The following is a 25623-nucleotide window of genomic DNA, read 5'->3' on the forward strand; positions in this document are numbered from 1 at the left end:
ATGAAGGCTGCTATTCTGCTGTTCTGTCTTCTAGGAGCCACACAGTCATTACCAGTAAGTGCTATGTGTTTCCTTTACATGCCAACCAGCCTCAGCCCTGTCTCCAAAAGACTCAACTCTCTTCCTGCCTCCGGCAAAATTGCTATGCTCTTTGTCCTTTTCCCTTGGTTTCCTGCTTTTATTTCCCAAACAAATTGATACATTTGATTAATCGATAAATGTTTGGTGTCTATTTCAATGTATCTGTGCTTTTAGAATATGCCTGCTTTACTATGATAGAATTTTAATTATTCTAGCAGAGTAAAAGGGTAGAAATCAGGAGACAATGGAATGTTTGAGATAATACCTACTTTGATTCTCACTTTATTTTCCAAAAATAATTTCCTTGGCAATGAGTTATCTGCTCATAACTAAAAAATCATAATCTCTGATTTCTCTAACTGCTAACACAGAATAGCCAGATTGTATAATCTCTACAAATATTACCCAATCATGTAAAATTAAAGACATGCTCTAAAGTAGTCCACATTTCTGACCTGGAACACTTCATCACAGAATGTAGTCATGTAACAGGCTTTTGGAAAAAGGGAATACTAATACTTCAGTTTTCACTACAGCTACCTTCCACTGTCTTATAGACTTGGAGATGGGTAGTTTGGCTCCACAAGAAAATTTCTCTGTGACTGTTTAAGATGTTTGGCAATGGACATTGTCACACTAAGTACTCTAATCTAAACTAATCTGCCATATTGGAATACCTGGATTTGAGTCCCAGGTCCACTCATGATCCCAGCTTCCTGCTAATGGAAGGCAACTGGCGATGGTTAGACAGTTACGTCCCTATTGCTTATGTGGGAGACATGGAGTAAGTTCCCAGGTTCTAGCTTCAGCTCGGCCCAGACCCAACTATGAATGCAGGGGAATTTGGACAGGTAACCCTCCTTCTTTCCCTCCCTCCCAGATGCTCTCTCTGTCACTCTATATCTACATTTGTCTAAAATTTAAATTATGAAATATTAGTTATGAAACATCAGAGAAAGAAACCACAGTTAACTGAGCCTCAAGCTCTCTAGACATTTGTGTAGTCAGCTACACAGTCAACAAATATTTATTGAAAACTGTGTGGCAGATTCAATGGAGAAAAAATGAAACAATAGATATGGGCCCTCAGGATGTTCATGAAGACTATATCTACTAAATAAATCAAATTTAAAGAACCATTCAGCTGTAAATAACTGTGGTGAGTCTTGTGAAAGGAATGAACAGGAGGAGCTTGCAGGAAGATGAATTAAGGGATAAATAAGTAAACTCCCTCTTGTCTCTCTCTCACTCTTATCTCTCTATAAATATATGTGTGTGTGTGTGTGTGTGTGTGTATCCACCTTGCAAGAAATTTTAGTATTCTAAACAAAAATGAAGTGAACTTTAATTTTTAAATGTTTAATATTTTTACAAAGTAAATGGATCCCTCGATGTGCAAAATTTACCAAAAGGTTCTTCAAAATGGACCCTCTAGCATATTTAAATTACATATTATCTGTAAAAACTCAAGATCAATACAACTTCCTAGGAACAGCATTCTCATGCAAGGTGCACTGGGAAACACACACAGGCTGATGCAGGCTGCTAATTGCCAACAAAGTGACAGCAGCAGCAGCTACATGGTTAGTTGGGGAAGGCGTGGTGGGGAGACACTGAAGCCTCTATTGGGAATAGAAGTAATATCTACCAAATGAAAACAAAGGATTCATGGAATATAAATGCATGCCGCACTCTAGCCATTGTTTTCCAACGATCCAAGGTTTGGGAATAGGTGCCAGACACAGAATACTATGACAAGAAAAGAAACAATATAACAATGAAAGCTACATTTCATTCTTTGAACAAATATTTGCTGAGCACCTATTGCGTGCCAGGCTGAATTATCTCCTTAGAGCACATCTTTGATTTCCTTGATGCAAACACGGTGGCAGACAGCCTAAGTCCATAAATCACACACATGGGAGCAGGTGGTTAGCACCACATAAAAAGGCATAGAGGGCAAAGAGGGGAAAGGCAGGCCTGTGGTGGGGTTACGTGAGATGAGGAGGCTACACATGCAGGGGATGGGATGGCTCAAGAAGGTGAGTCCAGGAAAAACCTAAAGCACATGAATGGATCTCTCTCGCGCTCACAAACACACACACACACACACACACACACACACACACACACACACAGCCTTTCAAATCATGGATAAATGTTTGCAAGACACAATGGATACAAAACCTCAAACACATCCCAGACTCATCAAATATTTGTTTTCACAGAAGCAGTTAAACCCCGCTTTGGGAGTTCCTCCTCCTCCTCCTCCAAAGCAGGATCGGAATCAGGAAACGCCACTGAACCAACAGCAACCAAGTCAGGTGAGAGTCCTGCAAGAGGAAACTTCCATAAGCCAGCACAGAAAATGTGTTCAGGATTCATAGTCTCGTGACTCAAGAGAAAATAAGAGCCAAACGCACATGTTGGCAAATTTTTAATAGGGCAAGTAAACATCTCATTTTTTTTCCTCTTTTGTCTGGATGATAATTTGGCTTAAGAACTAAACCTAGCAAACTCTGAAAAGTGACAGTTGTGCCTGCCTACCAAACTTGCTTATCTATGCTCTTGAGCTATGATAATTTATCATATGTGCTGCTGCCAACATGGCAGCAGGAGGGTAACTGTGAAAATGAGTGACAATGAGCCTGCTGCTGCAAAGCCTGCTTCTTGAAAGCATATGCAAATGCTGTTGAAAACTCCCTGACCTTTGTGGCTATTTCCTTGCCATATCCTCAGCTACACCACAATGTAGTCTGACCCACATCTGGATTTTGTGAAACAACATAAGCAGATAATTGCAGAGCTGAAGTTCTCTTTGGACATTATGGTATACTCAATTCAGAGTCAATCCACCTCCATAAGGAACATGAGTGTACGTAATTGGGGCCCTCTCTAATAAATAAATATATGTGTGCAGTTGGGTGTGTAAAGGTAGCTAGTGAAATATTTATAACCATATAGGAAACAAAAGTAAATCACATGAATTTTAAACCAATAGCTACCATAAATTTAGGGTGTCTGTTCCACGGCTACGGAAGGAGCCGACGCTAGTTAGTGAGAGTCCCTTGAGTCTTACCACTTTTACCATCATGGAAAATGCACTTAACCAGAAGTGCACATCACTGATGGGTATCCACCACGGGCAGACCACATCTTATCTCATTCATCCAATCCCATGTCCTGCAGGTCTTCTCTTCTCTAAGTCTAATACCGTTGACACAAATGCTCACACTGGTAAGTACTCTTTTATGTATGTTGCTATTCACTGTTAAATAAATACATCGCTTAATGTCAAGCTACACACATTCACTGTAACTAAGCTAAAAGAGAAAAAAATATTTTGAGGCTATTTAACATTGAAGTTTTTATAGTAAGAAAAAACTGATTAAGAAAAATATTCACTCTCCTCTAGAGTTCTATTTGGGGGAGAAAAACAACTTACTTCTCTGGTTAAACTGGACTTGTTTCTACTGGTCAGATTTATATATATATGTATATATGTGTGTGTGCATGCATTATATATGTGTGTATGTATCATATATATATAAATACTTTATATATATAAACTCATGTTCCAAACAAGATATTTTATTCTGAACTTCTCTGTTTCCATGGCACTCACTAGGGAAGAATTAATTCCTTCATTAAAAAAAAAAAAAGCCACTAGAAAACTCCAGGAAATGTGTAGCCAAAGGGTAATCAATAATAAAATTATCTAACTTTCAGAATCTGGATTAAATGACAAAGGAATACCAGCAAATTAAGGGGGTTTTGAATCTCATCTCTGCATAGTAATAAAATACTGTGTATTTATAGTTTTCCATTAGAGCATATTTTATATTCAGTAAACACATTTTAATTTCCTGAAGGCGCAAACTGAAAAAAACAAAAACGAAACCACAGTGAAAACCCTCTTCATTGCCCTGCAGCTAAATCCAGCTGCAGGAGCAGCAGCTGGGGCCCAGACCCTCCCACTGACCATGGAAGTACTGGAGGGTCAACAAAAGCTGCAAACCCAAGTAAGTTGTGCCGAACTTCAGTTTACAATGAGAGCTTTGTCTCTTACAGAAAACCTACAGCAAAAATGGAGAGGCACTAGGTTTCCTTGTGGTATATTTTGTTTGTTATTAAAGAATTCCTGGATGAGCAAGATCATCCCCATGAAAAGTGAAAGGTGGATAATGTTTATCTTCAGCCATTCTAATTTGCCCTTTTTTGTTCCCTGTTTAACATCTTGTCCTCCCTCCCTCCACCATTCTACAAAGTCTCCAAAGCACTTTCTAGTTACTCTATTTTTCAACTCGTACCAAGGACTGCTCTCTGGAAAAATCTTCTAATACTATTATAAGTAACACACACTCTTTGAAAGTATTTTAATCTTGACATTGGAAAAGGTCCAAATTTTTAACTTCTTGAATCTCCACTAAGTAGCTTAGCAGCTCCTGCACAAATACTTTTACTTTCAAGGTAACAGTAAATAGTTTGTTAATAACTTTTTCTTTCTAACATATTACCATATTTTGAACATAGTGATTCAATTTTTGTGGAAGCATTTGTTGCTGTATGTATTATATGTTAATTATAAAAGAGAAACATCATCTGGAAACCTGTTTCCAAGAACCAAATGATGTCAAGGTTCTAGAATACATCTTTCCAAACTTCTATTTTTGAAAGAAAATAAGTTTGTATTATATTTAATGTCTGTATGTTGATTTTTTTTCTACTAAATGCATGCTGAATAGTTTTCTTTACTGAATTTTTCCTTTTTCTCAGATGCTACCAATTATTGTAGCACAACTTGGAGCTCAGGTAAGGTTATTTTTAGTAAGATTTTTGTTCTATCACTTCTGGGCTTTTTGGCTAAGATCAAGTGTAGTAATATTTTTGTTCTTAAGTTGTCTTGATATGAAATGCTTCGGTATTTACTTGATTCATCCAGGTAACTGCCAAATTTTAAATTTACTGGATGCTTAATGGTCACTGATAATAAGTATTAATTATTGAGCACTCTTTAAAACATTTTATTTGTGTTACTTCATTTAATACTTGAAACATCTTTTGGGGGGGTGGAGGTTTTTTAAGATTTACTTATTTTTAATGGAAAGGCAAATTTGCAGAGAGAAGGAGAGACAGAGAAAGATCCTCCATCTGCTGGTACACTCCCCAAAATGGCAACAATGTCTGGATCTGAACTTATCCAAGCCAGGAGCTTCCTTCACTCCCACGCAGGTCCTGGGAACCAAGGCTTTGGGCCACCCTCCAGTGCTTTTCCAGGGCATAAAGAGGGAGCTGGATGAGAAATGGATCAGCCACGGCTAAGACCAGTGTCCAGATGGGATCTCAGCACTTACAGGTGGAGGATTAGCCAATTGAGCCATCATGCTGGGCCCTTGAAACATCTTTTGTAGATTTATTCTTGTTTCCAATTTGACTCCAGGTGGAGTTACTAGCTATCCTGTAATAGTTGTTCCTTTAGTAAATGTTACTCACAAAAGAAGCACTGATCAATCCCTAAACCAAGCTGCTAGGAAAGATAATAAGACTTCCTAATGAGTCTCGGCTCGGAGATTTGTTTTTAATCCAAAGTTATTTTTTAACTGTATGTGTTGTGCAGTTAAAAAATGTTACAAATGATTTCTCAGCTTGTATGCTCTCTTTCTGTTGACTTTTTAAAAAGTTAATTCTTGAGATCACTGGTAAAATTAGCAAGAGCCAAGATAAATATCAGCATCAAGCAACTATTTCGAAGAGCAGAATCAGATTGAAAATACCCATTGTCTCTTCTTTTTTTAAACATTTATTTTATTTTTATTGGAAAGTCAGATTTACAGAAAAAAGAAAGACAAAAAGATCTTTCATCTGCTGGTTCACTCCTGTAAGTGGTCGCAATGGCCAGAGCTGAGTTAATCTGAAGCCAGGAGCTACTTCCAGGTCTCCCGCAAGGATCCCCAGCCTCAAAGCTTTGGGCCATTCTCTACTGCTTTCCCAGGCCAGCAGCAGGTAGCTGGAAGGGAAATGGAGCAGCTGGGACACTGACTGGTGCCCGTATGAGATCCCAGCACATGCAAGGTGAGGACTTTAGCCACTAGGCTACTGAGCTGAGCCCTACCTATTATCATCTCTTAATTCCTGACCTAATCTTAAGAAAACACTTTGTAAAATAGCAAAGATTTTAATATCACATATTCATTAAGATTTATTTATTATAAATTTATTTATTTACTAAAGAGGAAAATACTGGCTATTCGTCAAACAATTATCAAAAGGGGTTAAGTAAACTATATAACATATGAGCAAATACTGTGTGGCCATCTAAGACTGCATTTGTTAAAATTTGAAAACAATATCAAATGGTTATTAAATGAAGAGAAAGCATACAAACTATGTAACGCTATTATGAAAAAAGGAAATGTATGCAAAAACCTGGAAGACAATGTCAAGCTCTGAATGGAGGGATTGTTTTCTTCCACTACTGTCTTCTGCCTTCTCCATGTTCTCCACTGTACATCTGTCACTTAACAATGGGAAAATGCATAAATTTTACAATGCAAATGATTTCACAGTAGTCAGATAATGAATACTAGCAATTTCGTGATGAATTGCAAAAGCTGCTTACCGTATTATTCGAAATACAAAATCACCATTTAAGGCCCGGTGCAGAAGCCTAGTGACTAAAGTCCTCGCCTTTCATGTACTGGGATCCTATATGGGCACTGGTTCTAATCCCGGTGGCCCCACTTCCCTTCCAGCTCTCTGCTTGTGGCCTGGGAAAGCAGTTAAGGACAGACGAAAGTCTTGGATTCCTGCACATGCATGGGAGACCTGGATGAAGCTCCAGGCTCCTGGCTTCAAATCTGCTCAGCACTGGATATTGCGTCCACTTGGGGAGTGAATCATTGGACAGAAGATCTTAGTTTCTGTCTCTCCTCTTCTCTGTATATCTGCCTTTAATTTTTAAAAATCACCATTTATAATCTTTAAAATATTTTAAGTTGTGTTATACATATCTAGTATCAAATATATTAAAACCTGCCTAATACTTATATTTTTTGTTTCTGTTTTTGCTTTTAGGGTGCTGTTCTAAGTTCAGAGGAATTGGTAAAAATTTAATCACTGATATTTCAATTTCTTTTCATTTGTACCTCTCTGTTTTCACAGTCTCTTGATCACAATCCCTTAGTCTGGTGTACACTGCAGAAAACTGGTCGTTTTTGTAGGTCCATGTCATAGATGATCTTTTCTCTAACTGAAGACTTTGCCATCCTTATCCAGCCATTTTTCCACTAATTTGACTTATCTTTGGTTTTCCATAGATGGCCACCTGATTCAGTTCTATTCAAAAAACTAAAGAACATCTTTATATATCAATTTTTAAAATATATTGATTTTAAAAATATCTTTATATATTCATTTTTAAAATGGTGCTTAGAATAACATAAATATTGACTTTTATTTAAGTGCTTTTCTTGACTTGGATTTTTAATTTTTATAAGAAAATACTTTTTCCCAAGGATTAGACGTAGGAAAATAAACTCTTTGCTATGTGCATGAATAATCACAGAGCTGGACTCAAAGTCTACAGTGCCCTTAGGAGGCATTCCATTCTGCTTAAGCCACGTCTCGATAGTCTAATCTGAATTAGGATGATCCCTAAACAAGACGATGGGAGAAAGACTTGAAGCACTCTCTGGGAACACAACGTGTGAACAGTTTTCCTGTTAGGAAATAACAACTGTGCTTCAAGAACTCCTCAAAAGTTTTACGGAAAATGCAGGTTATTACAAAAAACGAGTCTCAAAAAGTTTGAGCCAGAATACACTTAGCTTTTATTTCAAATTTTTCATAAAGTTTTTGAAATACCCTCATATTTTTGTACCTAAAAAGTAGTCATGTAATGAGGTTAGTATAATTTTGCAATACTGGCAAGGGAACATCTGCATTTACTCAGGTCCTTCTATGTAACGGGCACTTCGACAGATCACATGTACGCTCCCTTAACCCTCATCAAACTGAAGTCAGGAGACTACGACAAGCGTGTCAGGTAGACAAGCAGAGACTCTCACAGCTGAAGTAATTTAGACCTCTAAGACAAAAAAAAAAAAAAAATAGGTGCAAAGCCATTTTTCTACTACCATAATAGTTTACAATCATTCAATGCACAGTAGCATGAGTAGCCTAACATATATACGTGCATGCACATGAATTTTTGTGAAATAATACTTATCCTTATTGTATGGAATCTGCTCTGCTTCCTTATTGTCTGCTTATAGCCTTTTTTTCTTCTTTCCTGAGAAGCAGCGAGAAGCACTCCCACACACCCCAAATGCCCCCACAGCTGACAATGAGCCAGCTGAAATCAGGAGCAAGAAAACCAACCCAGGTCTCCACATGGAGGGCAGGGACGCAAGCCTTGAGCCGTCACTACTGCCTCCCAGGAAGAAGGAAGCAGGAAGCTGGAGTCAGGAGCCTAAGCCCAGCAGCGATCCCAGAGAAGGCGGGACTCTAACCTGGTGTCTTAACTACCAGGCCAAATGGCTGCTCTCATTTCATTTTGTAATAGTGGTTTTGGCAGACCTGTTTTAAATCTCAAAAGAATACCCATGACAACCTTGAGTTTTTAAAATATCTATACTCCTGTCTCTCATCTAGCATATGCCTAATTCTAATTAAATCTCTCTCGAATCTAAAATTGTGCTTCCCGGGGAAGGGCATGTGGCACAACATGATTTGAAATGTCCACATTCCATATTTTAGCTCCTGCTTTGAGTCAGCTTCACTTCCTCCTCCAACTTCCTGCTAATGCACTCCATGAGAGATAGCAATGATGGCTCACGTATTTCGCCACTGTCACCCATAAGTGAGATTCAATAGTTTCCTGGTTTCAGCCTAGCCCAGCCCTGGCTGTTTTGGACATTTGAGCAGTAATTGATACAATCTTTATCTCTCTCTCTCTCTCTCTCTCTCTCTCTCTCTCTCGCTGTCTCTCCATGCCTTTCAATGAAAATGAAAATGAATGAAACATAAATAAGATTCAGAGAAAATTTAAGCAGTGTTTTCCAAACTTTACTCCTGCCCCACCAAATCAGTATGACTTTGAGAGGGTTTAAAAGGTGATTGCTGGGTCCTACCCAGCTCTGCTCAATCAGGGAACTCCTACTGATGCGGCACCTGCACAGAGAAGAGCTCCTTAAGTGACTTTTGAGAATAAGGATTAGTTAATACAACTGAATCAAAATGTCATATTAATTTTTAGATTCCTAGACTACTTTTTTTTCTATTTTATGGTTAAAAGGGTTTTTTTAAGTCAATAACCAAGATACAGTCCTTCACAATTATCTGGGTTTTCTGTCTTAATATTACCTCCAGATTCACCTGACCCTTTTTCTGTGACTGGCATGACTGTGATTTTCCTTTCTGAAGGCAATGCAGTACCGCTACGATCACGATAAAGAGCCCACTTGGGGCTTAGCTCAGCAAGGGAGGGATTTTCTCTGAAGAACACCTGGCCTTTGCTGCTTCCTCAGATTTCCACCCTCCGTTCTGTTGTTCCTATCCAAACTTGCTGCCCTCAACCAAAAAGAAGGTTCATGACTGACTTAAAATGTGTTCTCTGTGCAAACTGTGTCCTTCCCATCATTCCAGCCTGCGGCCCCGCAGATCTTCACCGGCCTCCTCCTTCATCCCATGTTCACCGGGAAGGCGGGGGCTAATGACGATGTCCAGGATGAAGTCCTTCCTACAGGACAAGCAGCAGTCAGTCCTGCTACCCGAGAAGCCCAGGAGGGCCAGTTTTCCACTCCAGTGGATGATGACCTTGGAGTGACCAGCCCTGTGGGCATCCAGAGGGGTACATCCCCGACTGAGGAAACCACCACAGAATCACCAAAAGGTAAGTTTTCCCAGCAGGGAAAATTCCCTCAGCCATGCCCAACATCTGTCTAATGAGAGAGAAGCGTTCTTTGTCTTGCTTCCAGATGTGCAGACCTCAATAAATTCAGGGCACTTCTTTACTCACTCACAGCTTATCCCAGCCCTGTGGGGGAATGCTTTTACTGGACCACCAATCCTATGGGATTATCCTTGGAAGAAGACATTTAATTCCTGGCATAACACACTTTCCATCTTAGGTGAGAGCTGGGAACATAAGGGAGCAGACCAAGCTCCTCTCTTCTCTGTCTTTTCTGTCTCTTCCCAGCACATGTGGGCAGTTTTCTCTCTCTCTCTCTCTCTCTTTCTGTCTTTCTCTCTCTCTCTCATACACACACACACACACACACACACACACACACACATCTATCCCCAGCACATTTAGATGGTACACTCAGACATACACACAGACAAGTGCAAAACAGACACTTCAGTTCATTACAGCCTGCTTCCTACTCACTGACCATAAAAAGCCTCAGAATTTCCTGCAACAGTATTGCAAGCAGTCACAAGTAACAGCCTGGAGCCAGCATCATAGACAAAGCTATATGAGGAAGTGGGACTTAAGAAACTATTTTGCAAAGCTAAGCTCCTCCAGCAAGCAAAGGATGTGCTTTCACGGGTGAATACGACAAATAGCCTTAAGTAGCAGAGAAAAGATTTCATATTTCCATTCTTATTTCCAAAAATTTTACTCTCAAGGAACATGCTTTTACTGACATTTAAAAAGTATTTTTGCTTTCTTCCAGGAATTCAGTAAGCTCTTCCAAATCTGTTCAGCCAAACAGCTTCAAGGGAATTGCTTTGATTGACCATGTTATCGAATAGATTGAACCACAGTGGAGAATTTCAGAAGAAATTCATCCTTAGCATACCTGAATTTTTTTCTGGGAATTTCAGAAAGTATATTTGACCTGGAGAACACTGACTTCTGAAAAAGAGTAAATAAATAGTTGATCTATCTTTGAAATGTAGCAGTGTGTGACTTGAGACCTAGAAGCAACATATATTAAAGTTGGTTGTGAAGCCTGTCACTTGAGGGTATGGGGAAGAGATGGACTCTGCCAAAAATTATCTCAGGATCCTTATGTGGTCCTCTGTGTCTGATGAAGTGGAAAGCCCTGTGTTCAAGGGAGAGGACACCAGCAGAGTGAGGACAAATGCCAGTGTCCCCACAACTACCTCACAACCCACTCTCCCATAAAAGCTACAAACTTAATGTTTAATAGGCAAAATATTTCTGATCCCCTAAAATACACAGCTTAAAGCATGCTCCCAAGGTCCTGCTCAAGTGGTTTTGATAGATCAACAGCTCTGAATTGCTGCCAATCTCATCACTCCTAGCACGATGAAATCTCTCCAGAATCCACTGGCTGACATGGTCTACCTTAGAGTCTCCATTTGCCCAGATATTAATTGTCAACACTTAGCTGGGGTAATTGATCCATTTGCTCTGTCCTCCATTTTCTGTTGTGGTACCAGGCATCCTCTGCAGGTTCCAGTGTACTGCCATATCCTCCATGTGCATCTAGTTATGCTGACCACTGCTCCATCACAGCCACTGAGGAGGACCAGCTCTGACATATGCACTCAACAGTCAGATCATGAAACCTGAGTCCAGCAGCTCAGTTGGAAGGACTCCCAAAGAAACTTCATGTGAAGTGATCCCAAGCCTGATTCTTGTGTGTGCATGTTAATACGGGATATAGCACAGTTCGTTGCCCCAATTAGCTTATGCAAATGCTGATGGTTGCAATTGCTGGGTCAGTTCTATTCCAGCCCTGTCTTCTACACAAACCAATGTATGTTTCAGCCCAGCCTGATCCTGCCCACCACACATTCAGCCCTCAGGCAAACCAGTGGGAATAGCAGCCTAGCTGGAGCGACCCACAATAACCCCCACAAGGCCTGCCCCCTGCTGTGGTTCCCATGCTTGCCAGTATGTACAGCAGATTAATCCAGTCTGTCCCACATCCCATTCTGCTCCCCTACATGTCAATGGGCATCGAAGCTTAGTTCAACCCAACCAATCTCTCTATCCAGCCCACACGCATGCCGACGGATGCCACTATCTATCTAGCCATGCCTGCCTCAGTCCTGGCTGTCAGAGTGGCAACTAAAGAGGGAGATGCCCACTACCTCCCCAATGTGCCCACTCCCACTCCTGGATCATGCACTCTCCAGGTGCTTCTGCAGTTTAACTTGACAGAGTTTGCCCCCTGTGCCAGCATCTGCCAACTGATGCTGTAGCAAATCCCAATCAACCCACACCCACTCTTTCTTTATCTGGACCAGTAGGAACAGTCAACCCAGCCTGACTTACCCCTGATCCAGCTCACATGAGGCCAACAGGTGTTGTAGCCCTGCCTGGCCTGGTCTGCCCCAATTCCAACTCTCATGCTCATCAGTAGGATTGGTGTTCCAACAGGGGAGTCCCATGCAGCCCCACTACCACCTTTGACCCCTGCCAGAGACCAGCTCTGGCTGACTTCAGAGCTTTGAAAGGATGCATGGATTGGCGAGAAGACAAGAAGAGGCGACATGGACCACTATAGCATCATGCTCATAATAAACAACTCTGAAAAGTTGCCTTCTTTCTTTACACACAAATCATCACACGCTTTTGCACAACATCCAATTGTTTCATTTTTACTTCATTATTGAAGAATGATTAGGAAAACAATCCTAAGAAACATCAGTAGTAGCAGTAGTATTTTACTTCAGAGAAAATATTTTCAGCAAGCTATTACTAATTCAAACCTGCAGTGACCTGGCTGAAGCCAGGAACTCCATGGTGGGCAGCACATGCGGTTACCTGGTGACAGATATTTTACTTATATCCAAAATCAATATTCAGTAAACCTAAACTAATATTACTTAAAATATCAAGAATACAAGATTAAAAGGAAAGCCTATGAATGAAAAAAATTTATAAAAGCATATGTCATAGATTCTTTACTAAATTATATAATCAATCATGTATTAATTACCATCACCTTCACCCAGTACTGATCCAATTGTTTTTGTTCTTTTGTTAAAGGGCAGTAAAAAGGATCAGGGAAACTCAGCCAATCTACAAACAGAGGGCCTTTATAAGAAACTTCTTTTTATCTTTATAAACTGTTTTCTTTCCCTAAATGTAAGTGCAGATAGAAGGTAGAAGTTTTAAACCATTTTTCTTTGGAGGTTCACATTTGTCTTCCTTTAGAAGATGTCCCATATACTCTCTGCTTTCCATGGTGAGAAACCAAAATGCATCATATTATGTGTTGTAATAGTTCTAGGCACATGGTAAACAAACCCTTTGTACCTCCATGATTGCCATCTGTTCTAAGATATTATCAAGCCATTTCTTAAGGAGAACATTCTTATATTAGGGCAAGCTCCAGGACAAAGGTGGGTACATAACAGGATGTTTGGGACAATGTGGGCACAATTGTACTATTGTAGGCTTTTAGCTGTGTGTCATTGCCTTAAGTTACTAAAGACGCTTTTATCATAACATGATTGATCAGTTTAAGGTATTACGCCAATTACAGGAATCATTTCACATTAGCAGAAAAACAACAACAACACCCTCAAGAGAATTCTATGAAATATCAGAGAGGTGATTTAGTGTCCATACAATGGGGTGAGGCAGCAATGAGGTGACCAGAGACATTCTGCCATGCCTTGCCACACAGCCAGAAACTCCTCATAGCCTTGCTAACCAAGAAGCAATGCTAGTCACACCCTCACTCCATCTGTTCCAATTACATGGCTTTCCACAACCCCTGCCACCTCCCAATCCCACGCTGAGTCTCACATGTGCTAGCTGGTTGGGTGGTTCTGCACAGTTTCTAAATTCCTCTAATTCTCCAAATAAAAAGAAAGGAATCCTAGTGGATACACTACAATTTAACAGTACAAAAGGAAGCAGTGCAGGAAAATGTGTCCATTCTAGGACAAGTCCAGATTGAATACAGGAATCAACTCCAGAGTTTGTGTTTGTCCCCAATTACATTGCTTGAGCTTTTTTTACAGTTTACTAAATGCTTTAATCTGCTTAAATTTGAAGGCTTTTTTGGTAACCCTTCCTTAAAGAATATAGAAAGTATGATGTATACATGCAATATAAAATAGTTTAACATTCATTCTACTGGAGTGTAAGAAAATCTGACTTTTGTTGCACTGTGTTAGCTACTCTGGCATTTGTTATCTATCAGTGTGTATCTGAGAGGAAGACTGCCACAGCCCATTCCTACAAATGAAAATAACAGTGTAACTTGGTAAGGAAGAGCAGGGCAGACTGTGCCTGGAATCTTGGGCTCACAGACTGTTAGTGCAAGAGACAAAAGTCAAGGTCTGCAAGTGGGCAAAAGTCCAAAACGAAGGTCCACAGCTGAGCAACAGTCCAAAGGCACAGGACTGAGTGCTCTAAGATATCCTTGAAAGCCATGTGTGGAATTCTGTGTTTGGGTCACACTGTCCTTTCCTGATCATCAAACATTGGCTGTTTAACATCACTATGGGACATAGTCATCAGAATTTCTGCCACATCAATTCTTGTCCTTTGACTCTCCAAACAGTTCAATAAAAGATTGAAAGAAGATTTCTCTGCACACCCTTCTTAAAACTCTTTTGCTCCCCAATTGTTAACATATGGCATGTCTGAGTTATAAGCCTGTTTGGACCATCCTAAAATTTGTAAAATTCAGTAAAAATCATGCTTGAAAACTATAAACTGCTAAATATAAAAATGAAAATAGACATGAGACAGCTGAATAGTACCCTATAACCATTTTAAGGTGTATAGCAACCAGTTGTATATAAACTAAAATGGAAATGTCAATGAAGTAGTCACAGGATGTGGTTAAGGACTTACAGTTTCTAACATATTGGTCACTCAACTTCATGATGTTGTAATTGTTGAAGTTGTGTTCTGGCTTTTCATTGGAGGAAAAAATATTCTGCTAGCTCTACTTTCAGACCAGGGATAGTCTCCCAATGAAAATGTTGAAACTATCTGGACAATAAGATACTGAACTCTCTGCATGGTCCATGCACACAATGAAAGAATCATGACTGGTTATGAATGCTACCCCTGTAACAATATGGAGGAATCCAACATGGGGGGAGTGTTTTTTGGAGGGTTTGGCGGAATGCCAGAGCCTATGAAACTGTGTCATAAAATGAGAGAGAGAGAAAGAGAGAAAGAAAGAAAGAAAGAAAGAAAGAAAGAAAGAAAGAAAGAAAGAAAGAAAGAAAGAAAGAAAGAAAGAAAGAAAGAAAGAAAGGAAGGAAGGAAGGAAGGAAGGAAGGAAGAAAGAGAAAGCTTTCCTCTGCCTGGCTGCTTTTGTAGTCTTTTTCTTGTGTCTGTCTCATTTCTTATTTTCTCAATTGCACATTGCCCCTTCTCCAACCTCACTGATGCCACATTGGTCACATTAAAGATATTTGCTGTCCTGGATCTGATTGTATTTGTCTATCACTAGGTGTCATTAAATGGAAATAATACTACATGTTACTCTTTTCCCAATATAAGAACCAGTAAGTCTACATAACCTGTTTAGCCTAGTAATATTCCTTTATCAATGCCATTTAACTCATCCGTGTTTTGCTTTTGGAAAATACATCTGCTTAGAAAAATATCTGGCATTCATACACAATAATTGCTAAATACATTTAATCTAAGGAAAAAGGCTGAAAGTTTATTTCCCTTTGTTATATACACAAAACAAAAATGATTTTTGTTCATGTACAATTAAGCATACAATTTAAGGGACAACTATTTAACTTTTTTCACCCATTTATGTATAATAACACTTTTTAAAGCACATGTCTCATTGTAAATGACATACAGACTGAAAACATTAACAAAATGTAACAGTAGTGTCAAAAAGAGCAGTTAATCAACTGCAGCCAAAGGGAAAACATAGCAATAGGAAAACAAGGTACTTAAACAAAACAAGTCTCAAAGTGGATAGTTGCACATGAGCCCAAAGAGTCATGTAGCTCAGAAAAAGTGAGCAGGATAATCTGGGGGGAAAATGCTTATGAGCAAGTAAGTGTTTAGATGATACTTAAATGCCACAGGAGTGACTCAGAAAGAAGTAAACCTAACTCTAGAACTCCTGCAAATATCTAAGCATCCATTGACTAGGATGACCCACACTGGCCAAGAAAACGAGTCTTACTAAAGGGGCCAAAGGACTGAACTTGGGCATAGCTATTGGGACACCTCTTGAGATGCCAACATCCTTCCTGATGGTGCCTGGGTTTATTTAACTCCACTGCCGATTTCAGTTTTCTGCTGATGCCCACCTCACAAACAGCAAATAATAATACTTGGATTCCTACTGCCCGTGGAAGAGAAACCTACTGAGTTCCTGGATCCTTCAACCTAGCCCAGACCCAACTGCTGCAGGCATTTGGGGAATGAACCAGAACTTGAGATCTCTCCCTCTTTCCTTCTCTCTCTCTGTCTCTTTCTCTCTCTCTCTCTCTGTCTCTCTCCTCCTCTTCTTCCTCCTCCTCCTCTCTGTTGTCTTCATTTCAAATACACTAAATAAATAATATTTCAGGGGGTAGGACAAAATGTGCAGGTTCATTCTCTTCATGAAATGTGGACAGATCTGAATAGTGAAAACCCAAGGTCAAAGAAGGCACATGCAGGAACCTCAGCATGGCACTGACACTGTGGTAGGGCAGGCAAAGCCACCACCTGCGGTGCCAGCATCCCATAGCGGCACCTATTCAAGTCCTGGTTGCTCTACTGAGTTCCAACTCCATATTTATGACCTGGGAAAAACAGCGAGGAATGCCCAAGTGTCTGTCTGTCTCTCTGTCTTTTTGCCACACTTTCAAATAAATAAATCTACAAGATGAAGAAGAGGAGGAGAAACTCAATGGGCTAAAGGAAACACAAGCTGACTTTTAATTAGTAATATTTAGATTTCTGAAACTAAGATGGGTAACTATGTGACAAGAACAAAGTAGATGTTTAATAGGTTTTTTACACCAATACATAAACAATTGCAATAATTATTCACCTCAGAGACAAAAATAAGCAAAAAGAAAAAATTTCTTCTAAATTGATAATTATGAGATGATATTACACATAAAACGTTCACAATAAGTAACATATTTATATCCCTTCAGAAATATACTAAATATTTTTGAGGGCAGGCATTATGATACAAGATAATGTTTGGGTTGCCACTTAACACATTGGCATTCCATGTTAAAGTGCTAGTTCAAATCCCAGCTACTCTGGTTTTGATCCAGCTTCTTGTTAATGCACTTGGGAAAGAAACAGAACAAGCCCAGGTACATAAGACCCTGCCACATATGTGCGAGACCAGGATAGAGTTTCTGTTTCCTGGCTTCACTTGAGATTTCTGTTGCTGTGTGTGTGTCCGTCTGTGCCTGTGTATGTCTCAATCTGTCTTTCACTCTGTCTCTGTCTCTCTCTCTCTTTCTTTCTCTCTCTCTGATTCTCACCCCTTGTCTATATTTCAAATAAATAAATTGTTAAAAACATTTTTTAGAGTCTACTATTTCATTAAAGTTTGCTATTTCATTTCAGTGTTTCTTTGTAATTGGGAACAGAGCAATTAAGAATTCATAGCAAATAAGTTTTGGAGGACACATAATACATACAAGATCACTCTCTTTGTAGGTATACTTTCTTCAAAACCAAGTGGACAGCCACCACTGGCTTGGGCAAATACATTTATGTTGAAAATCCCATCCTCATCACTCTTGAGTATAATCTCCTAAATGTCTGTTGCCCTACATGATATGATATTACAGTTAATCTAGTCTTTGTAACTGTGGTTGCCATTATATAACAAATGCCACGAAGTTGTTCTTCCTAGCCAACTAAAATTTTGCATCCTTTGATGAGCCTCTGACTGGTCATCCCCAAAACTGATATTTTTTTGTAGCTGGTGCAGCATATAAACTAATGACATTCTTGGGCACCAATTGAATAACTTGACCTTGTTTTTTAAAAGCAGAAATAGGCAAACTGTTTCAATACAGAAAACTAAAAGAAAAATAATCACCCAAACTTCCTGAGTATGTGTGTTAGCTACCATTTACACTTTTGATGAATATTTTCTATTTGATTCTTCTGTGTCTATTGTATCTATGTTTTTACAAAATTCATACTACAGCACTACATAATGATATGCATCATATTTGTCCCACTTAACTGTTATGCTATTACTTTGTTAAAACATCATTTTAATGACTATACTGCATCCTATTGTATTGATGGACTGTAATTTATGTATCACTTGCCTGATTCTTAAAGGAACTTTGGACAGGATCTTTATCTCTGTTGGTTTATCCACGTAAGAAGAAAAGTTGGAGCTTCCTATCACTGTGTGAATTCTTTTCGTCCTTTCTCTTACCTGAAAAGCAGAATCAAAAAGATGATTTTTTTTCCTTTAACATGTACCAGCACTAATGAAGTTAAGAGGGTTTATTTGAGCAGAGGAAAATGAAAATAGGAGAGGATTTTTAGCAGAAATCTCCAGTGGAAGTCAGGCTGGGAGGGGCCCATCTTGGTTGGGCGGGGGGGGGGGATGTAGTCTGTGAACCACTGATGAAGATAAATGACCCCACCAGCACTCCCTGGGCATTCACTCAGAAAGGCTGTCCTGTGCATTCTCTGGCATTGTTTCAGCAGCTAAGGGAAGGCTGCTGACAGCACACTGTCTCTCCCCACTGTGTTCCATTTGCAGGCTGCACTTGTGGGATGAGAGTGGAACCCATACACTATGATAAGTACACCCACCTAGGTTGCTTTATCACAGCTAAATTCAGACTATGTCAGCAAGCTACTCCTAGCAAATTACCATCATTTACCTCCTCTACGCCCTGTCTGCCCCACATACTGTAATTTGGTCCCGTTTACTTCTCAAAGGAATGTCTCACCACACTAATTGAAGCTGGTCATGCCAATGCAATATTCAGAAACATGGTCTGGGAAGCTGATGCAATGTGCCAAACAAGTGGCTAGTAGATGAGTCTGAAGGAAGTTATGGGTTTGGATTAGCATATCTAATCAAATCTAACGCTTAGAACCAGTCCAAGAACAAGCACACTGAAAATCTGTTTTTAAGCTTGACAAATTACCCCAAGTATTTATATATATAAATATTTACATTATATTATATTATATTATATTATGTTATATATTAGTGGAAAGGCAAATATATAGAGAGGAGGAGAGACAGAGAGGAAGATATTCTGTCTGATGGTTCACTCTCCAAGCAGCTGCAACAGCTGGATCTGAGACAATCTGAAGCAAGGAGCCAGGAGCCTCCTCTGGACCTCCCATGCGGGTGCAGGGTCCCAAGACCTCTACTACTTTCCCAGGCCACAAGTAGGGCTGGATGGAAAGTGGGGCTGCCGGGATTAGAACCAGCTCCCATGTGGGATCCCAACATGTTCAAGCTGAGGACTTAAGCCGCTAAGCCATCGTGCTGTTTCCTATCCAAGTCTTTTTAATGAAGTCAAGTGGTCTCATATTCCACAGTTGATGATACACTCAAAACATACTCAGAAATGAAACCTCCGTCCCTGTGTCCCTTTCTGCTCCCTCCATTTCTGTCAGTGCTTCCACCCCTTTTCTCGGCCCCCAACACCAATGACCCTCCTGACTCAATAAGCTTCCTTCTTCTGCCTATCACAGTCACTCACAGACACCTCTGGCAAAATTATAAAAGAAAAGAGTGAGATTATCTATTTAGAAAATACTTGGCAAGGTCCCCAACCTACTATGAGAATACAGTACTGGCTAGCTATCATTATTGCAACTAACAGTAACATTGTTGTTGCATTTTAGCATTGTTCTGTCTTCTGGAACGTAAGAGCAAGGAAATTGACTTTCCTCTTTCACCACCAAAGAGCTTAGGAAAGTTTCATGGAGGTAGGAAAGAGTGACGATGATAACTTGCCATCACTAGCCATCAGGAAAATGCAAATCCAAACCACAATAAAGTATCTCCTGTCAGTATGGCTGACATCCAAAGAACGGACAGTAACAAACACGGTGGGGACGAGGACAAGGGGAGAAGCCTAAACACTGTAAGTGGGAGGGTAAATTAGTGTTGCTGCTGTGGAAAACAATATGGCAATCTCTTTAAAAACTAATAGTAAACTTGTCAAATGACCCAGAAATCTCACTACTTACACCCAAAAGACTTAACCCCAATGGATCAAAGAGATACTTGTACCTGCATACTTACGGCACCACTGTCCACAGACAGCCAAAGTCTAGAATCCACCAAGGCGTCCATCATCAGATGACTGGATTATATATTTACACAATGGAATATTATTCGGCTATTAAAAAAAGAATGAAATTCTACCATTTTCAGCAAAATGGATGCAACTGAAGGACATCATGTTGAATGAAGCAAGCCATATCCAAAAAGACAAATATTCTATATCTTCCCTTATTATGTGGGAGTTAAAATTTTAAAGTATGTTTGAAAAAGAAAGAAATGTATCTTTTTTCAGTGTTATTCAAATATAGTCTTGTAAAACTTTGTTTTAGCATTGTCTAACCAATAGTTAATAATATTATTCTACTACAGTTTTAATGATCTGTGATTCCTTTAAAATGTACTATTCGTGTGTGAAACGGTCATTTCCATTCATTATTATTTATACCTTGTTGTCTATATTCTCACTAGAGTCTTTCTTCCTTTAACTTGTTAAATTCTTTATTCTGTGAAAATTAAGCCTCTTACTATAATGTAAATTTAAAATATGTACTAATAAAAACTTTAAAAAGCAAAAGGAGATGGGAGAGGAAATGGGAGTAGGAGAGAGGGGATGAGTGAGTCAGTGAGCAAGTAAAAAAATATTATTTTGTTCTGAGAACAGTTTCTGCAAATCATGTTGAACTGGCTAAAAACTACTTATGATTAAAACTGACAATGTTCTTAAATTTAAAAAGGAAAGACTGAGGTTGTATGTTCTGAGAGAGATACGCTGGAAGTGCTATACTTCTCCAGTGCATCATTCAGGGATAAAATGGCATCCACTTACCTCCTTACTTCAATACTGATACAGTTCTCCTGCGCTTTTTCACTATAAATTTACTATTTTTTCTTTGGAATTAATGCATATTTAGGGGAAATGATTTTAGGATGTATAAATATTTTGTCAGTAATCATTAAAATTATAAATGAAAAACCAATCAATGCTGGCAAGGATTGGGGAAAAGCATACTTTAACACACTGTCTTCCAAAGTGGTTGGGCTGGTTTACCTTCCCACCAACATTGGACTAGAGTATGTTTTTCCCCACATGAGAGAAGCACGGAGGGAGTTCCTGGTTCCTGGCTTCACAACCCAGACCAGCTCTAATTGTTTCAGTCATGTGGGGAGTGAACCAGGGGGTAAAAACGCAATCTCTCCCCCGCTCTCTCTCCAAGTAAATAAATAAAGCCCCAAAATAAAATATGGGCTGGTGTTGTTGCACATTTTATTAAGCCCCCACCTCTGTACCAGCCTCCCATCTGAGCACTGATTCTGAGACCCACTTGTTCCATTTGCATTCCAACTCCTTGCAAATGTTCCTGGGAAACGGTTAGGACACGGCCCAGGTGCATGTGGTCCAACTTCCAGGGCCCCGACACCCACGTGGGAGACACAGATGAAATTACTAGCCCCTGGATTTAAACTGAGCTAGCCTCAGCCAATGTGGCCATCTGACAAGCAAACCAGAAGATAAAGATATTTTCCTGCTACTCCCAAGCCCTTATACCTCTGCCTTTCAAATAAATAAATGAATATTTACTCAAAAAAACACAAAATATGGCTAGATATGAATTAAAATTAGCTCTAGAAAATATTTTTTCTTTAAAATTTTGGAGGCTCCAAATTTCAAAATCAAATAAAAACAAATATTATCTAATATAACATTCATTTAGCATCAAGATTCGTTTTTATCATAAAGTAACAATTCATTGAAAGACTTAAATTAAGCCTTCTTGGCAATTCCAAACTCATGTTACTTTTTTTTTTTTAATGCTTATCTGTAGTTGACAGATTTCCTCATTTCTGCTTGGTATTCAATGATCTTAAAGTGGATCTTTGCCTCCCCCTGCTGGCCAGATAAGCAAGTGTACACTGACCACTGAAACTGATTAAACTGGGGGGGGGGGGGGGGGAACCACACAGCCCAGAGATCATGCTACTACGCATTTATCTGTCCCTCTTTCCTTCAATCAGAAGACGTTTAATGAATGACAATTACATCAGGCTCTAGAAACATAACAGAAATAAGATACAGATTCTTGTCCTTGAAATCTCCCTCTCCCTCCTCCAGGAAATGATAAGGTCCAGCAGTCTCTAGGACCCTAGAGAAATGTCCAACATGTCTGTTCAGAAGGATGCTTGGTCTGTGCTTATGTGGAGCTCACAAAATTGCTATGTCCCCATGAAATACAGAGAAACTTCTAATTTTCATCATCCACAGAAAACATACAGTGAGATACCTGACACTAACAGTGTCAAGGACATAATCCTTGAGAAGGCTTGAGTTAGGATGTGCTCAGCTGCTCAAAGAAAAAAATGAGGTACACTGATTTTGACATGACATAAAGATAAGTATCACTAAAATACTATAAAAATGTCACAAAAAAATTCCACCAGACATTCTACTCTCACTAAATCCATTACATGATCAGGAATTCACTGCTGGATGTGTTGAGAAAACAAGACTTTTCAAGAATGACATCTTCCTAGTGCATATTCCCTGCAATATATATTTTAACCACAAAAGCACCCATGGAAAACATCTGGGATTTGAACACTGCTTAAGCATCTACTAGTGAATCAGAACAGCAGGCAAACTCACTGCATTTTTAATCAAGGGCTTAAAAATAATGTTATCTTGAAGAGAACGCTGACTTGCTGGTTTGTTCTGCAGATGCCCACAAGCATTCCTGCATGGGAGATAGGAATTCACTGCTGCCTCCTCGAGTCCACCAGCAGCCAAAGCCAAGAACTAAACTCAGGTGCTCTGATGTCCATCTCAATCAGCATCTTCATCACTGAGCTGTTGATGGTGATGATGGCATGGATAGTAAGAAGGAAAGAGACCACAAAGATGCGAATTTTAGAGTACGCTTAGACATCGTAGCTTTCCCACAGCTGTCTTCATCTGTTTTTGTATTTGTATCTGCATTTGTATTTGTATCTCTATCAATTAGCTCTGCTCCAGAGAAAGTCACGTTGCTCTTTCAAATTCACTGCAATGGGTTAGTGTAACGGTATAAGTTAATCCAATCTTTTTTGTTGCTGTATGATAATAAGACCTCATGCAATTTTACGAGCATGTGCATCAGTCACCATCATTAATGGTGGTTGACACATGCTGGCAGGGGCCAGTGCCACTTGATGCCCACTTAATTCACATCTTGCATGACTTTCAAGTGCACCACCAGATTTTCATGCAGATAAACGATGTAATAATAAGAACCAAGAATCAAACCCTCTTTTATCTATATCACAACATGTTTCCACACAATGCAAATGTGCAAGAAATATCTTAGTATCTCTTTCATACATTCCTTTTAATCATTGGAAGATTAGACTTTCTTTTTGTTTGAGTTTTTCCAAATGCTGCTCACTATTGTGGAATATCACATCTCTAAGAGAAGCACCAAAAGCACTGGAACCAACAGTACATATTTACATCATCTACTTTGTAGCAGAAGCAAATATTTTCCAGTGAAATTCTGAGACACCATTGGTGTGAACTAGATGCAGAGATCACATCACATTTTCAATAATTTTGTTTTTTCAGTTTCATGGCATAAGCAATCCACGCTACGACAATTATAATGTGAAACTAAAATTGCCTATTGCCCCTCAGTGCAACTTTTTCTGTCTTTTAAATCTTAAAGTCCCCATAAGTTTATCACAAAACTTTTCTACTCTCTCTATTCCTATTTCTACATTAATTTCCCGTTGAGTATCAAAGCACGTGGTCTCTTTGATCCTTAGATACTCAAAACATAATCATTAAATCTCAGTTGGTTTCAAGATAAGATGTGTTTTCTGGAATATTCTGTCTTGACTCCATCTCACAAAACACAGGGAATCACTCTGGCACACACTCATTTAATAAGAATGTCAAGCTCATTTGCAAGGAATTAGTACTTCAATGGCAGATGTTGGAGCACAATGAGTTAATTGCTGATTAGGTTACCCAAATCCGATATCAGAGCACGTGACTTGAGGCCCAGCTATTCCACTTCTGATCCAGCAGTCCAGCTTCCTACTAACGTATCCTAGGGGACAGCAGTTGATGGTTCAAGCACTTGAGTCCCAACCTCCCACATGGGAGATCTAGATGACGTTCTAGGCTCCTAGTTTCAATGTACCAGCAAATGAAACCACTCAATCGCTGTCACTCTCCTCTCTGCCTCTCTCCTTAGCTTTTAAAGAACTTATTTCAAAGAACACCATACTTCCTTAGTCTCTCGCTTTAGCAGTTTATCATTAGTTTTAACATATTATCCTTTCTGCAATTAAAATTATTTGCCTGTTTCTCTTGCCACATATGGACAGGGCAAGTCTGTCAGCCATCACTCGTCCGAGTGATAGCTTTTACCTTAGTGCCCGCTGTAGTCCCGCTCTGTCATTTTCCTCCACTTGTTCAGCAAGGCTTTTAATTTTGCCTCTTCTAGATTCTGTCTGGTCATTACCAACAGACATCTACTTCGTTTGACAACTTGTGAAGTCATGCTCAAAGCATTACATATTGTAAAACTTATTTTTTACACTTTCCTTCCCCCTTTAAATTATACTAAGGGCAGGCTATTTTTCTTTAATGTAACTTGGTTTTTAAATCGTGTCTGAAGGCAGGTTGTCTCATCAACTTATACGTTGACATCAACACACATTATGAAGAACAGTTTTTGATTTGAAGAAACCAATGTGTGAGCGTTATTTTACCTCCTTCACCCTCAGACATTCTCTCCCTCCTCCCCGACCAATCTGTTCTCCAAGCCCCATTCAAGGCACTTTATAATTAAATTTTTCAACCTTCTTGCCTTGAAAATTCTCATCTCTGCCTTGGGATGGCTTCTTTGGCTCCACTGACTCTCACATAATTGGAATTTCACCAGGACTGTTGGTTTTAGGTGTGTGCCTATTTTTTAATAATTAGCTTCTCAATCAGACTGTAAGCATATAGGAGGCAAAATTATTTGTGATGATCTTATACCGCTTACCATTATACTCTGCACAAGTTTAGAACTCAAATTCTGGCTGAGTAAATACATTTATACAGCAATGTGGTTCTTGGCATGCTGCTCTACTCTAGTACTTGTCAGACCAAACCTTAATGCTTCCTTTTTGCTCTGTTAAATACTAAATCAAGATGCTTAAATAAAATAAGCCAATTATGTATTAACAGGTAAAATCCCCACACAAATTTTTTTTTCTCAAAACAAAATAAAATTCTCACTAGTGCTGCTGTTACACACTTTTACTATCTGACAAAATAGTCAATAGCTAGGCTCTTTATCTGCTCCTGCGTTACTCCTATTATTTTATTGTGTATCAGGCAGCTTTTAGAAAACTGCTATGTGATCCT

General features: G+C 39.3%; 1 protein-coding gene across 1 annotated transcript; it reads left to right on the plus strand.

The window, feature by feature from the left end:
• Positions 1 to 10771, plus strand: AMTN (amelotin). The gene is made up of 8 exons (XM_040967126.1): positions 1 to 54; positions 2310 to 2405; positions 3271 to 3318; positions 3954 to 4103; positions 4858 to 4893; positions 7156 to 7182; positions 9727 to 9973; positions 10761 to 10771. Exons 1-8 carry the CDS (start codon positions 1 to 3, stop codon positions 10769 to 10771), a joined length of 669 nt encoding a protein of 222 aa, XP_040823060.1.
• Positions 10772 to 25623: the final 14852 nt, after the last annotated feature.

Source organism: Ochotona curzoniae, unplaced genomic scaffold (genome assembly GCF_017591425.1).
Source record: "Ochotona curzoniae isolate NIBS_2020 unplaced genomic scaffold, NIBS_Ocur_1.0 scaffold_4506, whole genome shotgun sequence".
In the NCBI taxonomy this organism is placed as follows: Eukaryota; Metazoa; Chordata; class Mammalia; order Lagomorpha; family Ochotonidae; genus Ochotona; species Ochotona curzoniae.